Below are 18,581 nucleotides of genomic sequence, written 5' to 3'. Positions count from 1 at the left end.
TTGGTTAAATTACTTGGACTCTTCATAGGTTTTAATATATAGTTCTTGAATAGGCCTGCTAGAGGTATAAGGATAAGGATTAGTAGGAAGTAAAGTATAGAGGCTAGTTGGCCAATGATAATGAATGATTGTTCTACTGGTTGGCCACTGATTCAGGTAAGTGTAAAAAGGTTGGCAGTAAGGATTCAGAACAATGTTTGGGAAACTGGTTGGAATACCATGCTTCATTGATTGGTTGTATGGAGGAAGGGGATGATTAGAAGGATTAGGATAGAGACTAGTAGAGCAGAGGGAAATCCATTAAGCAGTAGCCCCATATTACCCCTCCTCTACCATACCATCAACAGATATTTATGTGACATGCACTTTAACATCCGAGTAACTCTCCTGCACTGAATGCTTTCCTTCTTATTAATGTCCACAAAGGGTCAGCAACCAGGAGAGTGACTCAAGTTATACTAACACACAAAATGCCCAACATTACTGATGTGCTCTGACAATGTTGCAAAATCACATTTTTCAGAAATTTGGCTTCTTTTTAAGTAATATCCCATACACCTATATTTTAAAATCCATTCATTTAAGATGAAACTTTTTTCCTTTTAAAAAATATGTGACAATTATTCTTCACATATTTTATTCTAAAATAATTATTTTTATTTCTAACTACTATATTCTATGATGTTTCCTGATGATTCTAATTAATTTTATTTCCTCATCCTTTTCCACCTATTTATATGAAATGATTATGAATTACTGAAAAAGTACTTCTCTCCACTAGGAAAGGTTGTATTTTCAATGTGAATTCCCTATGCCCATGACGAAATAGTTCTGGTTTTGTCCAGTTTCAAATTGTTTTGTAGGCATCAAAATAAGACATCAAAAGTAAGATTTAAATAGTTTTTTTTTTAACAGAAGATTTCTTTTTATCTAGTAATGCCAGAATTAAGTATGTATTTTTGACACAGCTAAGGATTAAGTAGCCAACATTTGTAGAAAAATTGAAATATCAGGACTACTACTGTATTTGATTAATAATTGCTTTTATATTATTCATGATAACAGCATTTATTTTTAATGAATAACAGAGGTAAGATTATATTCAACATTCGGTTCAGTATGGGTTCTTCAAAGTGAGTATGAATAGTGCTCAAGTAGCTACCTCAAGGCATGCCATAAAATTACCTATCTTAACATTTGCATGCCAATGGATATTTATTTCTTTTTCTGTAAAACATATGCAAAACCTGCATCAGAGTACAACTGCACTTCTAGACTCTACCAGTCAAATTTCTTTGGGATGAATTTTAAGTATACTCTTTAATACTCAAGCCACATGCCTTTCTATAAAGATACTGGAAATATGACATAACTATAGTATGCACAGATGGAGACATATATTTATGGTAGTTCTATCTGCATAAATCAAGTGAATATGAATAAAACATTGTTTAACTATACCACAAAGCAATTTCAACTTCAGAAGTAAAGTATTAGATTTTTATGCTACCTATGGGGAGAGAGATAGGAAGAAGGAGCACCTATTAGCAATTTCCTCAATAAATATTTTTTCATGTTTTTGTAAGCTCAGAGACAATTTATTCCTTAAAATTTACTTTCAAATGGAGAGGTATGAAAGCAGTAGAGTAACTAGAATTTCCTTGCTTTTAATGGTGCTACTATATTTCTTCAGGAATTTATATCATGATAGAAAACTCACTGAGGGCCAAAGAGGCATTCACTTAAAAAGAGGGGGAGGGCGACATTACTAATCAATTAATGTAAAAATCAAACATGTGACATCATGTCTTTAGAGGCAACCCACCAGTATCCCTTCTCATTGCATAGAGCAAAGGTGTTCTTTTTCTTATTAATAGCTGAAAATGCATATTTAGAAGTTCTCAACATAACATCAGTTTTTCTTTTATTTAGAAAGACATTAGATTCCATAGATAAATTCAAAACACATTGGATTGTAGACTAAACCTAGAATCACAGAATTCAAAAGTAAACCAATACTCTTAAAACACAAGTAAAAAAGTAATAATATAAAGTCAGAAACTTTTTTTGTGCTATGTAATGTAGGAAAAAAAAATTAAGTTTTCACCCACCTGGGATCTTTCTGAATGCTATCAATGGAAGGTGACCTAGCCAAAGTCCCTTCGGGTGGTATGGCAGGCCCAGATTTGCTGTATGGTGACTCGACAGAAGGACAATACTGCAGCTGTCGGTAGGGGTCTGCGTAATTGGAGGCTGGGCCTGCAGCGTAACTGGCCCTCTGGAAGGTCGATGCTGCATTCTGTGTGCCGTGCTGACTGCCTGTGCGCTGTAAGGGTACGGAGTCGACACCAGGGGAAGATGGGGCTACGACAGGAAAGTAGGGACAAAGTAAAAAATTGAGGACCTGTTCACAGAAATGGTTAACCAGGTCTAGGCAGAGGAAAAAAATACACACATAAAAACAGGGGTTTGAAAAAAATAAAAAAAAATTAGCTGTCATAATTGAAATAAAAAAATTCAATATTAGCCAGTGCATTTTGTTTAATGATTCACTAAAGAACTAAACATAGTAACTGAGAGGAGGTAATCCTTTGTCAATGGGTATTAAATATCCAGCAGTTGGTGACAAGACAAATGAAAAATATTTTCAAAACTAAAATACAATTTAAATTGGTTTAATATCTTATTAAAAATCATGAACAATCACCATAAAGCTAGGTTATAAAGAAACAATTATGGGGAAGGGAGAAGGAATATCCTCTGTTCCTTTTGGACAAATTCTAGAGGTAAATGCACTCGCCTTAAAAAAAAAGTTAAGCAATTATTATTAAAAATTCCAGTTTTCATACTTTAAAGTAGTTACAAATGGCTTATACATTTTTGAATACAAAGGGTGTTATTTTTTCAATTAAAAAATGCAACTGTGGGGAAGTAGGAGAGTTATAGCAAATGCTGAAAGAATTAATAATAATAAAAAGTAATACCAAACCATTAAAATACAAATAAGATGATTTCACATGTAACCCCCTACATGAAATATAAGTAACATTGCAAGATAATTTCTATTTCTTTTCTGCAACACAATTTGTTCAAAAATAATTTATTAATACAGTTTGTGGAAATGGTGAAGGAAGGGCAATCATCTAAACAGGATATAAATAAAATGATGAATTGACTACTATTTGTTTTTCTCTTCTATTTAATGTTTTAGCATTTGCTCTTGTCAGTTTAGATATTTTCCCAATGAACCATAGTACTTCTTACATATCTAAATTAATTGAAGTTATTCTGTGAAAGAATACTACCTCAAACAAAGTTGCAATAAGTTAAGGTCAATTTGAATTTAAAAAAAAAAAAGAAGCCAGAATGGCATATCATGTACCATTATTTTTACTCCATTTACAGGAAGAAAGTAACTACCTTCATCAAAATCATGTCTGATAAATTCATGGACTGCCAAAGAATACCGCAGTTCTTAGGATCATTAAGATAGACAACACATTTACTTTTTGGCTTACTAGATAACAATGTACCCAAATTAAAAGTCAGTGTCAAGACAAGATCAATTATAGTGAAGTAGTTACATTACAATGTTGTTAAACCCCCATTATAAATCATTCCAGACTTCCATGAAATACTAAGCAGAGTCACCTGCTAAAGATGATTGGCCAAAGTATGTTGCATTCTCCTTTGATTATTGGGAACATGCATCATATTAAAACACAAATGAAACTGTGTCACAGTGACAAAATTATGGTACAAAAATTTAGGGATATTCAGTCAAGATGATATAAAGATGAAAAGGATAAAAACAAAACAGATTCCCATCCTGGGAATGGATCTGCCAGTAAAAAGAAGCATAACTACTTCGTGTCACATCTTTCATGTCAGCTCAGGGATTTCCAAAAAGGAAAAATAAATATTTCAGTGACAAAGCAAATGCTATAAAACATGTTTGACAAGAAAAGCTGTCTCTTGTTATAGCCCTTGGGGGTACCATTTAATTAAGCAAGCAAGAATTATTTTACATTTTCTATTTCAAAGTAATTTGTTTGGACTAATAAAAAGTTTGTTAGTTGGGGCTGTTATGTATTTCCGTATAACTTTATTTAGGGATTTATATTACCTCTATGATAAAACTTTCTGACATATCATGTAGTTAGTATATATTGATACATTGTAATGATAAGCATTACAATATTTAAGAGGGTATAAATAGAATAAAGTTTATAATAACAAGAGAATTTAAAGTTAAATTTGTTAGGCCCAAGAGAAAAGACAGCTGTTAAAAACAATGCATAAAGCTATAGAACAGTTCAATTTTTAAGGAAATCAGAATAAGTTAAACAGCATAAATAGCAAATAGGGCAACACAGAGATTATATATATATATATATATATATATATATATATATGTATATATATATATACATATATATGTCATACTGTTTGTTCAGACATGCTTAAATTTTAGGAAAACTTTTATATAATTATTCAAAGGATGAATTATTACTGCTATAAAATGTTTTTCCTTTATAAATGCATAGAATATTTTATGGTTTCCAAAGTATTTTCCTCACAACAAACCTGTGAGTCAGGCAGTGTAATTATGATTAGCACCATTTTATAGATGAGAAAAATGAGGCTCTAAAAAGTTCTGACTTGCCCATGAGAATGCTGATTGTTATGTATTTAATGAGGATTTGAACTCTGGTCTCCATACTCCAAGTATGGTGCCATACCTGCTAGCAGTCACGTTGCTTGTATGATGAAAGAGTTTATTTAAATAGAAACTTTACTACATTACTTGATTTAAATATATCTTCCCTTAACTAATGGATTGTAGAATAGATTGCAAACTATATATATACACTGATACTATTTTCTCACTTTTGTTGCCTCTATAAAATGGGCACAATAACTTGCAAATAGATATATGCTTTCAAAAACACGATTAGACATGTGACATAAATATCTGTTTTATGGAGGTATACTTGCATTGCTATGACCATATAAAATGACTAACGTTCTTATTAATGACTGTAATTCTATTTGGTTGTGTTCCTTTGTTTTATTTCTGGTCTGAATATCACCACCAATTTATATTAGCAACTTGTTTAAACAAAGTCTTAAGGACAGATTTTGATAAATTAATTGACTTGACCATCTTTACACAACTTGTATGTGATTGAAGTAGGACTTGAAGGCAGATCTTCTGCACTCCATGCTGCATCTTATTTGGTTAGCTGGTGTGGCTGAAATGTATTTATTTGTATAATTCTGCAAGTGTTAATTATTCAATATGGAAAGGCAGGGGATCCTGGTCCTCAAAAACTGTGTCCAGGCCAAGGATTACCTCAGGAGAGAACATAAACAATTTGCATGGTCCTAGGAGATAATCTTAAATTCTGATCCTTCCAGTAGTGCTAATATGCATTTGTGACATTGGCAAAGGCCACACTTTATTCCTAAATGCTGCAGATTTGTTAGCTAGTCTTCTGCTAAAAGATCAAAACAACTTATAAACTGTCCTATGTGTTTTCCCAAACGGTTTCTGATGTATTCCATATATAGCTTGTCTATAGCCAAACTATTTGCATGTTATCTCTTCCATTAGACAATGAGCTCTTTGAGAATGAGGATCTTTGTTTCATTTTTGCTTTTTGTTTTACTTTATATCAGCAAGTTTAACCCAGCCCTTAATACTCTAGTGCTTAATAAATGTTACTTAACTTGTCTTCTTAGCATGGAAAAAATTTCTTGTTAAAAAAGAGAGACAGAAGGGACAGGAGGAAGTTGTGAAATAAAGAAAAATTTCTCTTGACTAGATACTTGCAAATGAAGAGGAACTAGAAACATAAAATTCTAAGGCAAAATGATGAACAAAAATTTTAAATGGGCAAATTACATAGATTTCAACTCGTGGAATATATGAAAATATTTGGTGGAAGGAATTAAAAGAATATAAGTTAAAGAATGTTATCAAATGGTATAAAGACTATTAGGTGAACCCATTTTTACACACCAGAGAAGGGCAAGAAAAACCTCACTGACTAAACAAAGTACTTAAAAAACTGAACTAGCATTTCAGTCCGTCTGTCTGTCTGTCTGTCTCTCTCTCCCTTTCTCTTTTTCTTCCTCTGTATCTCTGTTTCTCTCTGTCTTTGTTTCTGTGTGTGTATGTGTCTCTCTCATATATACATAATACATATGTATCCCCAGAAGCTACAGCAAAACAGCACAGAGAAATACAAACAATACTGATGGCTTTTAAGGGGTTATATCAGAAAAGCTCAGGCAGGGAATTGAGATTCAATTACTTAAGAAGAATCAGACACTTCTCAAGAATACAATTCACTAAAAAAGGCAATTTTTTTTATTCATTAGATAAAACTATTGGAAAGACTTATTGGTTTTTTTTAAACCCTGGGGAGAATATTCATATGGATAAGAAGTGCACAGATTAAATCAGAATGAAATTATTTCAATATGCTATATGTAGCTTGACTTCAAGACTTTGATAATCACTGTCATTCAAGGACATTTAAATACATAACATTTTTTTTTTTAGAATTTTTGGAGGATTGTTGAGATACCTAAACCTAAGAAAGATGCACTAATTAAAGTGGAGGAGGAGAGAAACTAATTCTGCCAGCTCATATACTAGCCTCTGTGTGTGTGTGTGTGTGTGTGTGTGTGTGTGTGTGTGTATCACGTATATTAAAAGAATTGGATTGTTCCTTTGGAATTCCAATTTAAAATATTCAAAAAATAAAGTAATGATTCCTGTCAGATAAACTGATCTCATTACATTTCAGGACTTGACAATCAAGAGAACAAATTATATCCTTTTAATAAGAATTTTGATTTTGTGACAATTAGGAGGAGGTTACATAATTTCTGCACAGGATATATCAAGGAGTTGATGCTGGGATTAAAGATGAATGGTTTGCTGAAGTGATTATATCAGGACCCAGATTTTAACATATGAGAAGCAAATATACAGAGGACCAACCCAAGAATCAGAAAGATGTTTGATTAAGTCCTGATGATGACACAGACTAACTGCAGTCATGGAGAACTTATTCAATGTGTCAGTACTCAAAGCAACTCTAAACGAAAAAAAAATTGAAGAAAATCGATATTTCCATCAGTGAAAGAAGTCTCTCATACTGATGATATCACATTTCCTGAAAAAAAGTAATAACAACAACAATGTATGTAAATGTTATCAATGTCAGAAGGGAGCATTTATTGATGATACCACTAAGTAAGGGCAGTGTTTAAAGAGAAAGATAGAGGGCAGAGGAAGAATTGACTCCTTTTTTCCAATAAGAATTCAAAGTGACTTTATTACACTCATAATATAGTTGAAAAATAATGAATTATACAAATATAGTTAAATGCATACATAAAGCTACAAAGCTACAAAATAACATAAAATGACTATATGAAAATACAGAAGACAACAACACTGAGATCACAAGACATCACAAATTGAATAAAATGTGTAGATTCATGCATTTTTAAAAAGACATCATAAAAAGAAATCAGGCATATTAGAACCAAATAATAGCTTTTCTATTGTTAACTGATTTAGATTATCCATATTATAACAATATGCTGGGGGTATATGTTTTTTTAAACAAGGTCCTTTTTGCTTAGTTTGTCATATTGTGTCCAATATGACACATTTTATCATATTGGAATTCTGTGTTTTCTTATCTAAAATTCTCTTAAACCTTTTAAAAATTACTCTCTATCTATTCATTGTAAATACAGAGCAAACATTTTAGATGGAAAGTCCTTGTTCAGCTCTCTAAATGCCCCCCATTTTCTTTCTTCTCTGCAAATATACCTTTTCTTCTCCATTTGATAAAACTGTGGGTAACCCTCTTCCTGTCTTGGGATTAAAGCACCAGGCTTTTCACTAAGAAAACAGCTGCTGCCTTCACTAAGAAAACATTAGCCCATTATAAAATATTCTGTTTAACGTCTTTAGAACAATAAATCAAAGGGAAATTAATGAAAATGGGAGTTACACTCTTAAATATATTGCATGTCTATATTAGAGATAAAGAAATAGAGAATACACTTTTAAAAATAAATAGAATGTCCAGGTAAATGATAGTAGGTTAATGGATGAATACCAGACTAGTTTTGGACAATAGGAGAATTCATAAAAATTTAGCTATTAGTTCACTTAAATAATGATAAGGAAAAAATGTATTTTAGTAATTTAAAAATTAGGTATTTAATTCAAAAAGAATGCTAAAGAAATAAATAGAAGTAAAACCAGAAAGATTTTTTTTGAGGGGGAATAAGGTAATTAGGGTTAAGTGACTTGCCCAGGGTCATACTAGTAAATGTCAGATGTCTGAAACTATATTTGAACTCTGATTCCAAATATGGTACTTTGTCTACTATGCTACCTAACTGCCCCTCAGCAAGATTTTTTTAAAGATTAAATCTCTTTATTTTATGGACTGTACATGTCTAATGGTACATTGTATATCTCTACATAGAGGGCCAGAAACTGTGATTTCATTAATATAGAGCATTCCCAGATGAAGAAATTCCATCCAGAAGGGAAGAACTGTTTATGAAATTTAAGAGTTTGAGAAAATTGCCTAGAACTTGATAATTTAAGTACTTTGTACAGGATAACACAATCAGTGTGCATCAGAGACACCACTAATTGTTCCTAGTCTTTTAGGCCACTAAGGTGCCTTCCAGCTCTAAATTTATATAATTAATGACTTATAAATATAGCATATAGAATAGAGTGATATTCTTGAAGCCAACAAGGCCTGTGATCAATCCTGTCTCTGATACCTATTAGCTATGAGATTCAAGGTAACTATGGAGGATTATAAACTACAAAGATTGTATTGAATTGGTAGATGAAATTTCATAAAACATTGAAATAATAAGTATAATACTTATTTCTATTCTACACATTTGCACATAAAAATGTGTTTCCATTTCATTCATTTATAAATTTTATATATTAAATAATTTATTTATATATGTATATATGTATGAATGTATTTATATTCTTCTCTCTGGAGTCTAGAAAAATAAGCTCGTTTACTTAAGTTTCAAAAAGCCCAGAAAACCTATCCCATTGTCTATTAGATTGAAAATGTTGGCTCTTTTAGACAATCTAAATGTAAATGGTTTCTTTATACAAATATGAAAACCTGATTATAAAAATATGGATTTATTTTGTCTCATATTTATTTAAAAAGAAATCATCAGCTTTGTTTGCTGTTTATCATGCTAAAAGTCACCATACCCCTACTGAAAAATAAGATCATCCTTTTATTATTACTTCCATTTTTATCCCAATAGCTAGTTACACAATTTATAAAAAGAATAAAATGTTTTGAGAAAAACAGATCTTAATTCATTATTTAGTATAATTGAAACTTTTATTCTGTTTATAATTTCCTAAAAATTGGCTTTAAAGAGCCAAGAAGAGATACAAAAAAATGGGATCTCCTGCTTTTAAGACATTGTACAACTTATAAGCTTTTTTCCTATCTTTTTTATCTCATTACATTAAAGTATATAGAATGGTATAGCAAGGATTAACTATAATATGGCCTTTTGAAAAAGGATATGAGAGAGAACTATTACATTTGTTTCACCATTTCATTATCTTCCTACTAAGATTGTTATTTAAACAAACCTTCTTAGCAGTGAAATTTGAAGTGACAAAGATTTTTAAAAATTGATCACAGCATATTTTTGATGAATTAGGGCTAGTCTTCAAAAGATCATTAAGTATGTGTGAGAAAAGGTAAAGAGTAAGAATGTTCACCTTGCAAAACATTTCGTAAGGATTCAAAAAATTTAGCCACTTGATGAAGTCTGTATAATAAAATAATTGTCAAATACAGAGATAACTGTAACTATGTGTTTTTATATGGAATTTCAGTTTAGATAAAATGGCTAGTGATTCCATTAGCTATATGGTCATATGTTAATTAATCCTTTTGAAAATAAACCACCATTATATATTTGTTCACTATGAAAATGTTAATGGAAGCTATTAAAAAAAACAATTACTTGTGTATACATGCATATTAATTACTTGACATGGACACAGAGACAAGATGGATGTTAAAGGAAACATAAAAGGTATAATTAAAGAATAGAAAGCATAATATGGATTAATCTAGTAAACCTACAATTTAATGGGGATAAACTGCATTGGCATTCACAAGTGCTGTGTTTTAGTTGCAGTTTTTCCTTGGAATAGCTCTTGGGGTAGGTAATGCATTTATTTTTATTTTTATTTTATAAACAAAAAATCTTTAAACAAATTGAAATTACTTGCCTAAAGTCAGATGCACTGATAGGAAGGAGAGAGAAAGGGGAAGATGATAGAAATGTACATTTTAAACTTTTCACAACCCTTGTATATTTTCTTCCAATAAGACCTGTGCGGCATTGGCAAGACAAGTATAAATGCAAATTACAAAAACAAAACCTGAAATCTATGCACCCTAAAATAACAAGACTAAAAATAGAAAGAATCTAGGCCTGCTGATTTGGTCTGGCACTTTTTTCTTCATGCCTTGAATGGGATTTCTCTTCAATTTGTAAATTTGTTCAACAAGAAACAAAAGAAAAGCAAAAGTTGTAACCATAGTGTATACAACAGGAAGATTCAAGTAGCTCATACCAGTAGGGGAGAGTTAAAAAATGAAATGTTCTGCTTTTGTATTTTTCCTATATAAGTTTTTGTAATATTTGTGAAAAGTCAGGTAACTATAGTAATAAGTCCTACCCACTCCATCATTAATTTTTGTCATGTGGGAGAATGTACAGTCTGAAGGCTAAGATTTCTTCATGTTATCATGTTATATTCCTGTGGATCTTTCATTGGTTATTTCCAGAAATATTCCTAATTTCTTCCTTGTAATACTAAATTAATCTATTAATTCTCATCTAAGGGATTCTTAAGTCTCCTGATAAAGTATGGAGCTAATTATATGTATGAACTGGCCTTGTCATTTCATTAGCATAGAGAACTCCCAAATGAAAAAATTCCCACTATCAAAGAAGGTCAGCACATACTTTCTAACTTTTAGTTTCAAAAAGGGGTTTAGAGAACAACTGATTTGAGATTAAGTGATTTGCTCAGGATCACATCGTATGTAAGGACAGAGGCAGAATCTGAACCCAGTATTTACTAGTTATGAAGTTAGGTCTCTATCTAGTAAATAACATTGACTAGAATTTTAATTAATTATATTTTCCTTTATCCTATATCCATAATGACGAAATGTATATAGCCTGTAATAAAAATAGCCATATAATTGATATTTACTTTTTAGAGTTTTCATTAAATTGTATATTGCTTATATTTATTCATGTTCCTCCTACCTTTTACTTGGAATAGAATTTTTTTTTATTGGTGGCTTTGAAGTGGTGATATTGCATTGATATTATGTCAAAGAGTTCTAATGTAGGATGAATTCCAATTAAAAAGTCTTCAGCAGTTTTATTTCACAATACTAATTGAATGTGATCAATCTTATAACATCTATCTATTCTCTATTCATAATGTATACACTGAGAGGTTCTCCACTCTCCACAAAAATATAAACTGAATGTTTTCATCCAAATTCATTTAATGTGCTCATTTCCATTAACCTTATCTATTTGCAAAGAAGTTTTTAGAAGGAGTTTTTTTTTTGACAATTCTGAGGTACCACTTCCCAGCTCTCCAATTGACTAAGATGACAGGGCAAAATAATAATAAATGTTAAAGGGGATGTGGGAAAATTGGGACACAAATACATGGTTGGTGGAACTGTGAACTGATCCAACCATTTGGGAGAGCAATATGGAACTATACCCAAAGGTCTATAAGACACTGTAGACCCTTTAAGACAGCAGTGCGACTACTGGATCTGTGTCCCAAGGAAATCATAAAGGAAGGAAAAGGACCCACATGTGCAAAAGTGTTTGTAGCAATCATTTTTTAATAATGGCAAGGAATTGGGAATTGAGTGAATTGTCCATCAGTTGGAGAATGGCTGAATAAGTTATGGTATATGAATATAATATAATATTATTGTTCTATAAGAAAAGATTAGCAAGCTGATTTCAGAAATGCTTGGAGAGACTGACATGAATTGGTGCTAAGTGAAGTGAGCAAAACCCAGAAAACATTATACATAGCCACAAGCAAGATTATGTGATGATAAACTGTGATGGACTTGGCTCTTTTCAATAACAAGGTGATTCAAGGCAGTTTCAATCGACTTGTCATGGGAAGAGCTATCCATATCCAGAGAGAAGACTATAGAGATTGAATGTGGATCAAAGCATAGTATTTTCACCTTTATTTGGTTGTGGTTTGTTTGCCTTTCTTTATTTTTTCTCATTTTCTCCCTCTTTGATCTGACTTTTCTTGTATAGCATGATAAATGATAAATGTTTAGAAAACTTTCACATGTTTAATCTGTATTGAATTATTTATTTGATATGTGGTTGTGGTTTGTTTGCTTTTCTTTTTTTTCTCATTTTCTCCCTCTTTGATCTGATTTTTCTTATATAGCTTGATAAATGATAAATGCTTAGAAAACCTGCACATGTTTAATCTGTATTGAATTATTTGCTATTTGGAAAATAGAGAGGTGGGGAGGGAAAGAAGAAGGTTTGAAATGCATGGTTTGGCAAAGGTGAATTGAAAACTATCTTTGCATATATTTTAAAAAATAAAAAGTCATTATTATATAGCTTTTTAAGTATAGTTCTTTGTTTTGTGTCTCCATGCATTATAGCATAGTTTTGGTTAACCAGGTATATCACAATGCATTTTTCTATATCAAAACCATTTTGTGAATCTCTTTAGATCTTTGCAATATCAGTAGATTGCAATATCAATAGTTACAGCTCAGAGACAGGAGATAGCTTATCATCATATTTTAGGTTAAACCTTTGTCCAGTAATAATTAGTATTCTGTAGAACACAGCCAAGAAAATTAATACGGACTAAGGAGAGCTTGGAAATAGTCTCTTTGTAATATATATTGTTTTGGATTCAATAGTTCTATAGAAATTATATGAATAACACAAATAAAAATTCTTTTTGTTAATAAATATTCAAAATTTCTAGTAAAGATGAAGAATTGACTTATAAAGCTTATATTTTAATCATACTACAGCTTTTTAAAATTGTGAAACTAAATATTAAAACTATTTGGTTAGTTATATCATTCATTTTATTCTATGATGCAGATAAATCTCAAATTGCAAATAAGTTTCATTTCATTCAGAAGTATAAGAGATACTTCTCTTCTCTTTTATTTCTCAATTATTTTGAATTAATCTTTTGATTAATTAACAATTTCAGAGAAATACTTGACATTTTAATTTTTTCCTGTTGTAAATTAAATACCATTTCATGGTGGAACATTATATGTTCCATTACTTAGAAATAAATACTATTCTTATCAGGAGTTCTAAATATTATTGATATTCTACTTAGAAACAAGTCTCCAATAAAGTTTTAGTTAAAATCATTCAATATAATATAACAAAATATTAAGGGTTACATGTAAGCATGTAATTATATGTAATATTTCAGAAAGAAGAAATATAGGATATTACACTTTGTTAATAAAGTAATACTACTATTTCATAAAAGCTAACAGGCTTTAAAATAACTTATGGAGTTAATCAATAGAACTTAGAATTTTAATGATATCCAAATATACCTAACTCATATTTATACACATATGGAACTGGTATTGATACTGTTACCCCCAATATAATTTTGAAAATTTCATTTTAAAGTACCTTTTTGTATTTCATAGCATATATTTCAGATCATGTGCACTTGAAAGTCAAGGCTATGTGGCATTTTTTTTATTTTGAATATTTATATTTGTATATACAATAACAAAATATTCTTACTAGTTTCTTTTCATTTGTTCTATGTTATGCATATGTTACAACAGTTCTTGAAAAAAGTTTGAAGTCAATCAGTAAGTAATGAAGAAAATGCAGAATTTTTTATGAGGTGATTAGTCAATGTCACAATATAGGAATTTGTTCACATTAAGTAGATTTGTCCCATTTCACACTAACATAAACAATCCAAGTATCTTGGTCAGCACTTATTAATAACACTAGAAATGGCAATAACTTAGTCCTACTCATTTCATTATTGGAAGATTAATTGACTAAGGTTATTGAGTTCTAGAAGTATCTTTGTGTAAGCACTTTAGAATCTATCTAGCTTCTCTTGAAAAGTATGCCTTTTCATTTCTGTTTTTTTCCACATATCCATTAATTTGACATGCAATATGATGCATTATCACTTGTGAAAGTATTTCCTATTAAACTACAGATACAGTAACAACTTGGTGTTTAATTGTATGAAATAAAAAAATACAATAAATGTGAGTTAATCATTAAAGAGTAATTTCTAATGTTTGTTAACATATGAATTCAACTTTGGACTATACAGTGCCTGAATAGAAAAATTACCAAGATGTCTATGCTTCATTTTTTTGGTAAAAAATATTTATTTGTGCTAATTATTTATAGGCTCATAGAATTTAGAGCTGATGCAGAGATCTTATTAATCATCTAATCCAGCCTTCTAGAACAAGCAAGTTTAAGTGTGTTACAGAGTCACTATGTCATAAGAATCACATACAGCAGAACTAGAATGCCTAGATTTTTTAACTCCAAATCCATTTTTTAAGGAATTTGTATTTCTTTTAAAAAAAATGAATTTTCAATGAATGAAATAAGTCTTATGTTTACTCTTTATCATTATAAGCATTATTTTTAAATGAAAATCATATAAACAGAAATTTTATCATGAATATCAGATACATTTTGAAAATAAATCTATACTATTTCTTCAAATATAATATAAATAAAATCTTGTTTATAATTTTGAATCTTTGAATTGCTGCATATCTCCAGATATTCCAGCTTTGGAAAGATGAGATTTTGCATTCTCATATAGGTAGGAATAGTTCTTTCAATTGTCTACACAACCAAAACAGGCCATATCTTCAGACACACACACACACACACATACACACACACACACATACACTCACACTTATGCATACACCCCTCTCCCATAAGGTCATATTTCTTTCCCAAGGTGACTTGAGAAGATGAAGGTCTAAGTTTACTCACAATGGCAGTGTTAGGAACTGAGATGTAGGAAGGGAAATTTTAGACCTTGTAGAAGTGCTTGGGCTTTCTTTTTTGTCTGTTTCATTCGTCCTTTCAGTTATGGCACAAGAGGTGGAATTCCTGCTTCACCTGGGATCAAGCCTTGTGACCTTGACACCAAGATTCAAAGCTGGATGTGTAGTCAGCAAGGCCTGGGAGTATCTCAAACTCAAGCCCAAGGTGGAGAGCTTTGGATTTGGGCATTTGGAAATGTGTTTTGAAGAAAATGAGCTAAATTGAAAATGTATTCCCTCCTTTTCCATTCCACAGAAAATGAGATGGTGTATGGAGATTATATACCCAGGTGTTGGGGGTGGGGGAAGATGTTTGTATAATTACAATGTTGTTTCTTTGAAAGAAGTATTCCTTTATAAAATTTAATTCAATTAAATAATTAAATGGATCTGAGGAATAAGTGCCATTATGGCCTACAGTCAGAGAATTGTGGGGAAAAAGTAAAATGTAGAACACCTAATTTATAGGCAATGAGAGTCAGATGTTTACTATGAAACATCCTACTGAATTCCTAAATCACTTAAAATGTACCTGAAAGGAATACAGAATTTGGATTGACTGATAGGGGAACCTTTGGTCCCATCCACATAAAATTCCAAGCAGGAATATCAGCAACATAAGTGAAAACACAAATTGATGTGTGAGAGAGTATGGGGTATAGAAAGAAACAAAGCTTATTAGAAAGATTGACCTTAGTAAAAACAATCTATTAAAGTGCCCATCCTTAAAAAAAAAACAGAGAAGTAAGGAATTAATTTAGCTGACTAAAGTGATTTTACTTGAGAGGTAAGTTGAAGATTAGGATGAAAAGTAGAGAACTGATCTGGTAGGCTTCCAAAAAGCAATCTGGCATGCAATAAGCCTCCATGCTATTCATACATATTCTCAAATCTCATGGTCATTTTGTCTAATACAAATTTTAGAGACTGTGAATTAAGTTTTAAAGTAATTTAAAGGAAAAGTGAAAAATATCACCTTCAACAAAAGATTGTTTTAGATTTGTTTGCAATCAAGTAAAGCTCTGATAATTTGCTATTTGAGTTCTGCATAGCAAGTGTTGTAACAAGATAGCAGTGGAGAACACAAAATTGAAAAAAATAGCATCCAGTGTCACCAACTTAAGAGAATTTTTAACCGAGCCTGATGTAAAGGTAAATACATCAAAAACAATATGGAAAGTAATCCAAAACTAAAGATCTACAAAATAATATAATAAAGTGACAAATGAATAATAACTAAAGATCTACAAAATAATATAACAAAGTGACAAATAAATAATAGAAAGAAGGCATTGTGAAATATTTTTAAAAGCCTAAGCTTTTAGAGGTAAACTGTAAAAGACATTGCTTCATAGTTGCCTATAAATCAGTTTCATAGTTCTAAAACATTCGAAACATTTTCTCATTTTTAAGACAGATAGATATTATTTTCCTAAATCTAGTGATTGTGCCTATTCCTTTCTTTGGATTTCTCACAATGTTTAAAACAAAGGGAAACGAATTGTAGGTGTTCTAAAAATACTTGTTGCACTGAATTAGTTATAACTGGCTAGTTATCTGAGGGATGATTGAAGTCACTCTAGATAGGCACTCTTGTTCCCTATCTTCAGATTCTAGAAAAAAAAAATCAGGGGACTCTCGCATTTGTAGTATGTAATTACTCTATTGACACTGAGGAAATACTGAAAGCATGAATTCAATGGTATTTCTAGATTAGATCAAGACTCCAGTTAGTAAGAGAAAGGTAGATTTTGAGATTGTATCAAGAATCCAAATGGGAAAAGAGGAGAGTGGATATATTTATAATCGTTCTCTTTAGGGTTCTGATTCAGTTGTTAGACAAGTTATACTAAGAGTAGACAACTCATGAAAAGCTGTAATTTTCCTGAATCCAAACCATTTGGGGGTAGTTCGGTTATTCAAAATTGCCAGAAGACTGGGGAAGAGCCTTGAAAAATGTTAATGACATGATCCTAACAATTTCTCACTGCCATTTATCTGCACGCCATAATGTCTGTGAAATGCAATATAAAAACTAGATGCTTTTCTATTGACTTTCCAAAGAAGGGGTAAAATGTTTAAATAAAATTAAATATACTTTTCTGATTCTTATAAAAATAAAGTTAAGCTGAATATTTTCCTGATACACCTAATATTTCATCAAAGTACCTAGCAATTATAAATTACGAGAATATGCATGTCATTCATCATTATCATTACTGAAAGTCAATTTTGGATTGTTAATATAATTTACAATGACTTTTTTTGTTTAAAAGGAGTGAATACTAAAGAAAAATGCTTTATTAATCAAGATGTTAATGTTGAAAACTAGCTTTTAAACAAGTCGTATATTACAGTAGAAAGTGACAAAAAATCAATTTATGTAAAAACCTTAGATTATTAATAATAATAGGTAGCATTTATATTATCAAATTTGAGGGAGAATAACTAATATTTTGTCCTTTTCTTATGTTGCAATAAAATATTGAATTACAAATTCCAATAATCAAATATAAATACTGCTTTTACTTGACAATGAAAGATATATAATTGATATCACAATGCAATTAAGCCAAAGTACTATACATCACAGTGATAAATCAAAATTACCATAAGATTCCCCTCCCCTACTGTAGGGTCCTGTGTTGGTTTAGCTCTAGATATGAATATTGATATATCCCAGGTTTTAATACCTCTCCATGGCAATATATAGTATTAAATACATTTTCTTTTAAAAAATAAATATAAACAAATTATCAATATTTGATAAACAATAGAAAATGTCATATTAAACTGTTTAAGTTACATTTTAGCTCAATAATTTTCCCCCTACCCCCCTTCCCACCAGCACATTTGAACCTGAGAAACGAATCAAAAAAATTATTATAAAGCACTCATTTTAATGTATATAATATGATATGAACATATGCATATTTGTTAATATAAGACAAAATTCTATCTTTTAGCCACATAAATTTATTATGTTAAATATGGTCCTTCAACTTTGAAGCCCACTATAAACTAAGTCTATGTGTAAATTGCCATCTTTATTTTTCCAAAAAAGGAAAGATTAGCTTATAAAAATGTAAAAACAACATACTTTATTACATTGAATTTTAATTTTCCTTTTCAAGGAATAGCCATGTATAATTAATAAATTATTAATAAGAACATAAAGATCAATATCACCTACTTTAAGTTAATTTAATGGCAAAATATATTTGAATGTACTGCTACCAACCTCACATCTAGATATGTAATTGCTTAATTGTGCCTGATGGAGTGAATTCCTATTATGACTCTCTTTTTACCATTATATAGTTGAATAATGGTAGACTATGGCAT

The 18,581-nt window shown here is 30.6% G+C and overlaps 1 protein-coding gene across 1 annotated transcript in view; it reads right to left on the bottom strand.

The window, feature by feature from the left end:
* Positions 1 to 18,581, bottom strand: part of CTNND2 (catenin delta 2) — a 1,154,077-nt gene that overhangs the window by 422,070 nt on the left and 713,426 nt on the right. The window contains 1 exon segment of the mRNA XM_074279123.1: positions 2,112 to 2,364. Within this exon segment, the coding sequence (XP_074135224.1) occupies positions 2,112 to 2,364 (253 nt within the window).

The sequence above is a fragment of the Sminthopsis crassicaudata genome, chromosome 1 (genome assembly GCF_048593235.1).
Source record: "Sminthopsis crassicaudata isolate SCR6 chromosome 1, ASM4859323v1, whole genome shotgun sequence".
In the NCBI taxonomy this organism is placed as follows: domain Eukaryota; kingdom Metazoa; phylum Chordata; class Mammalia; order Dasyuromorphia; family Dasyuridae; genus Sminthopsis; species Sminthopsis crassicaudata.
The sequence above is the reverse complement of the archived record's forward strand: the minus strand, read 5'-3'. Positions and strand labels throughout refer to the sequence as shown.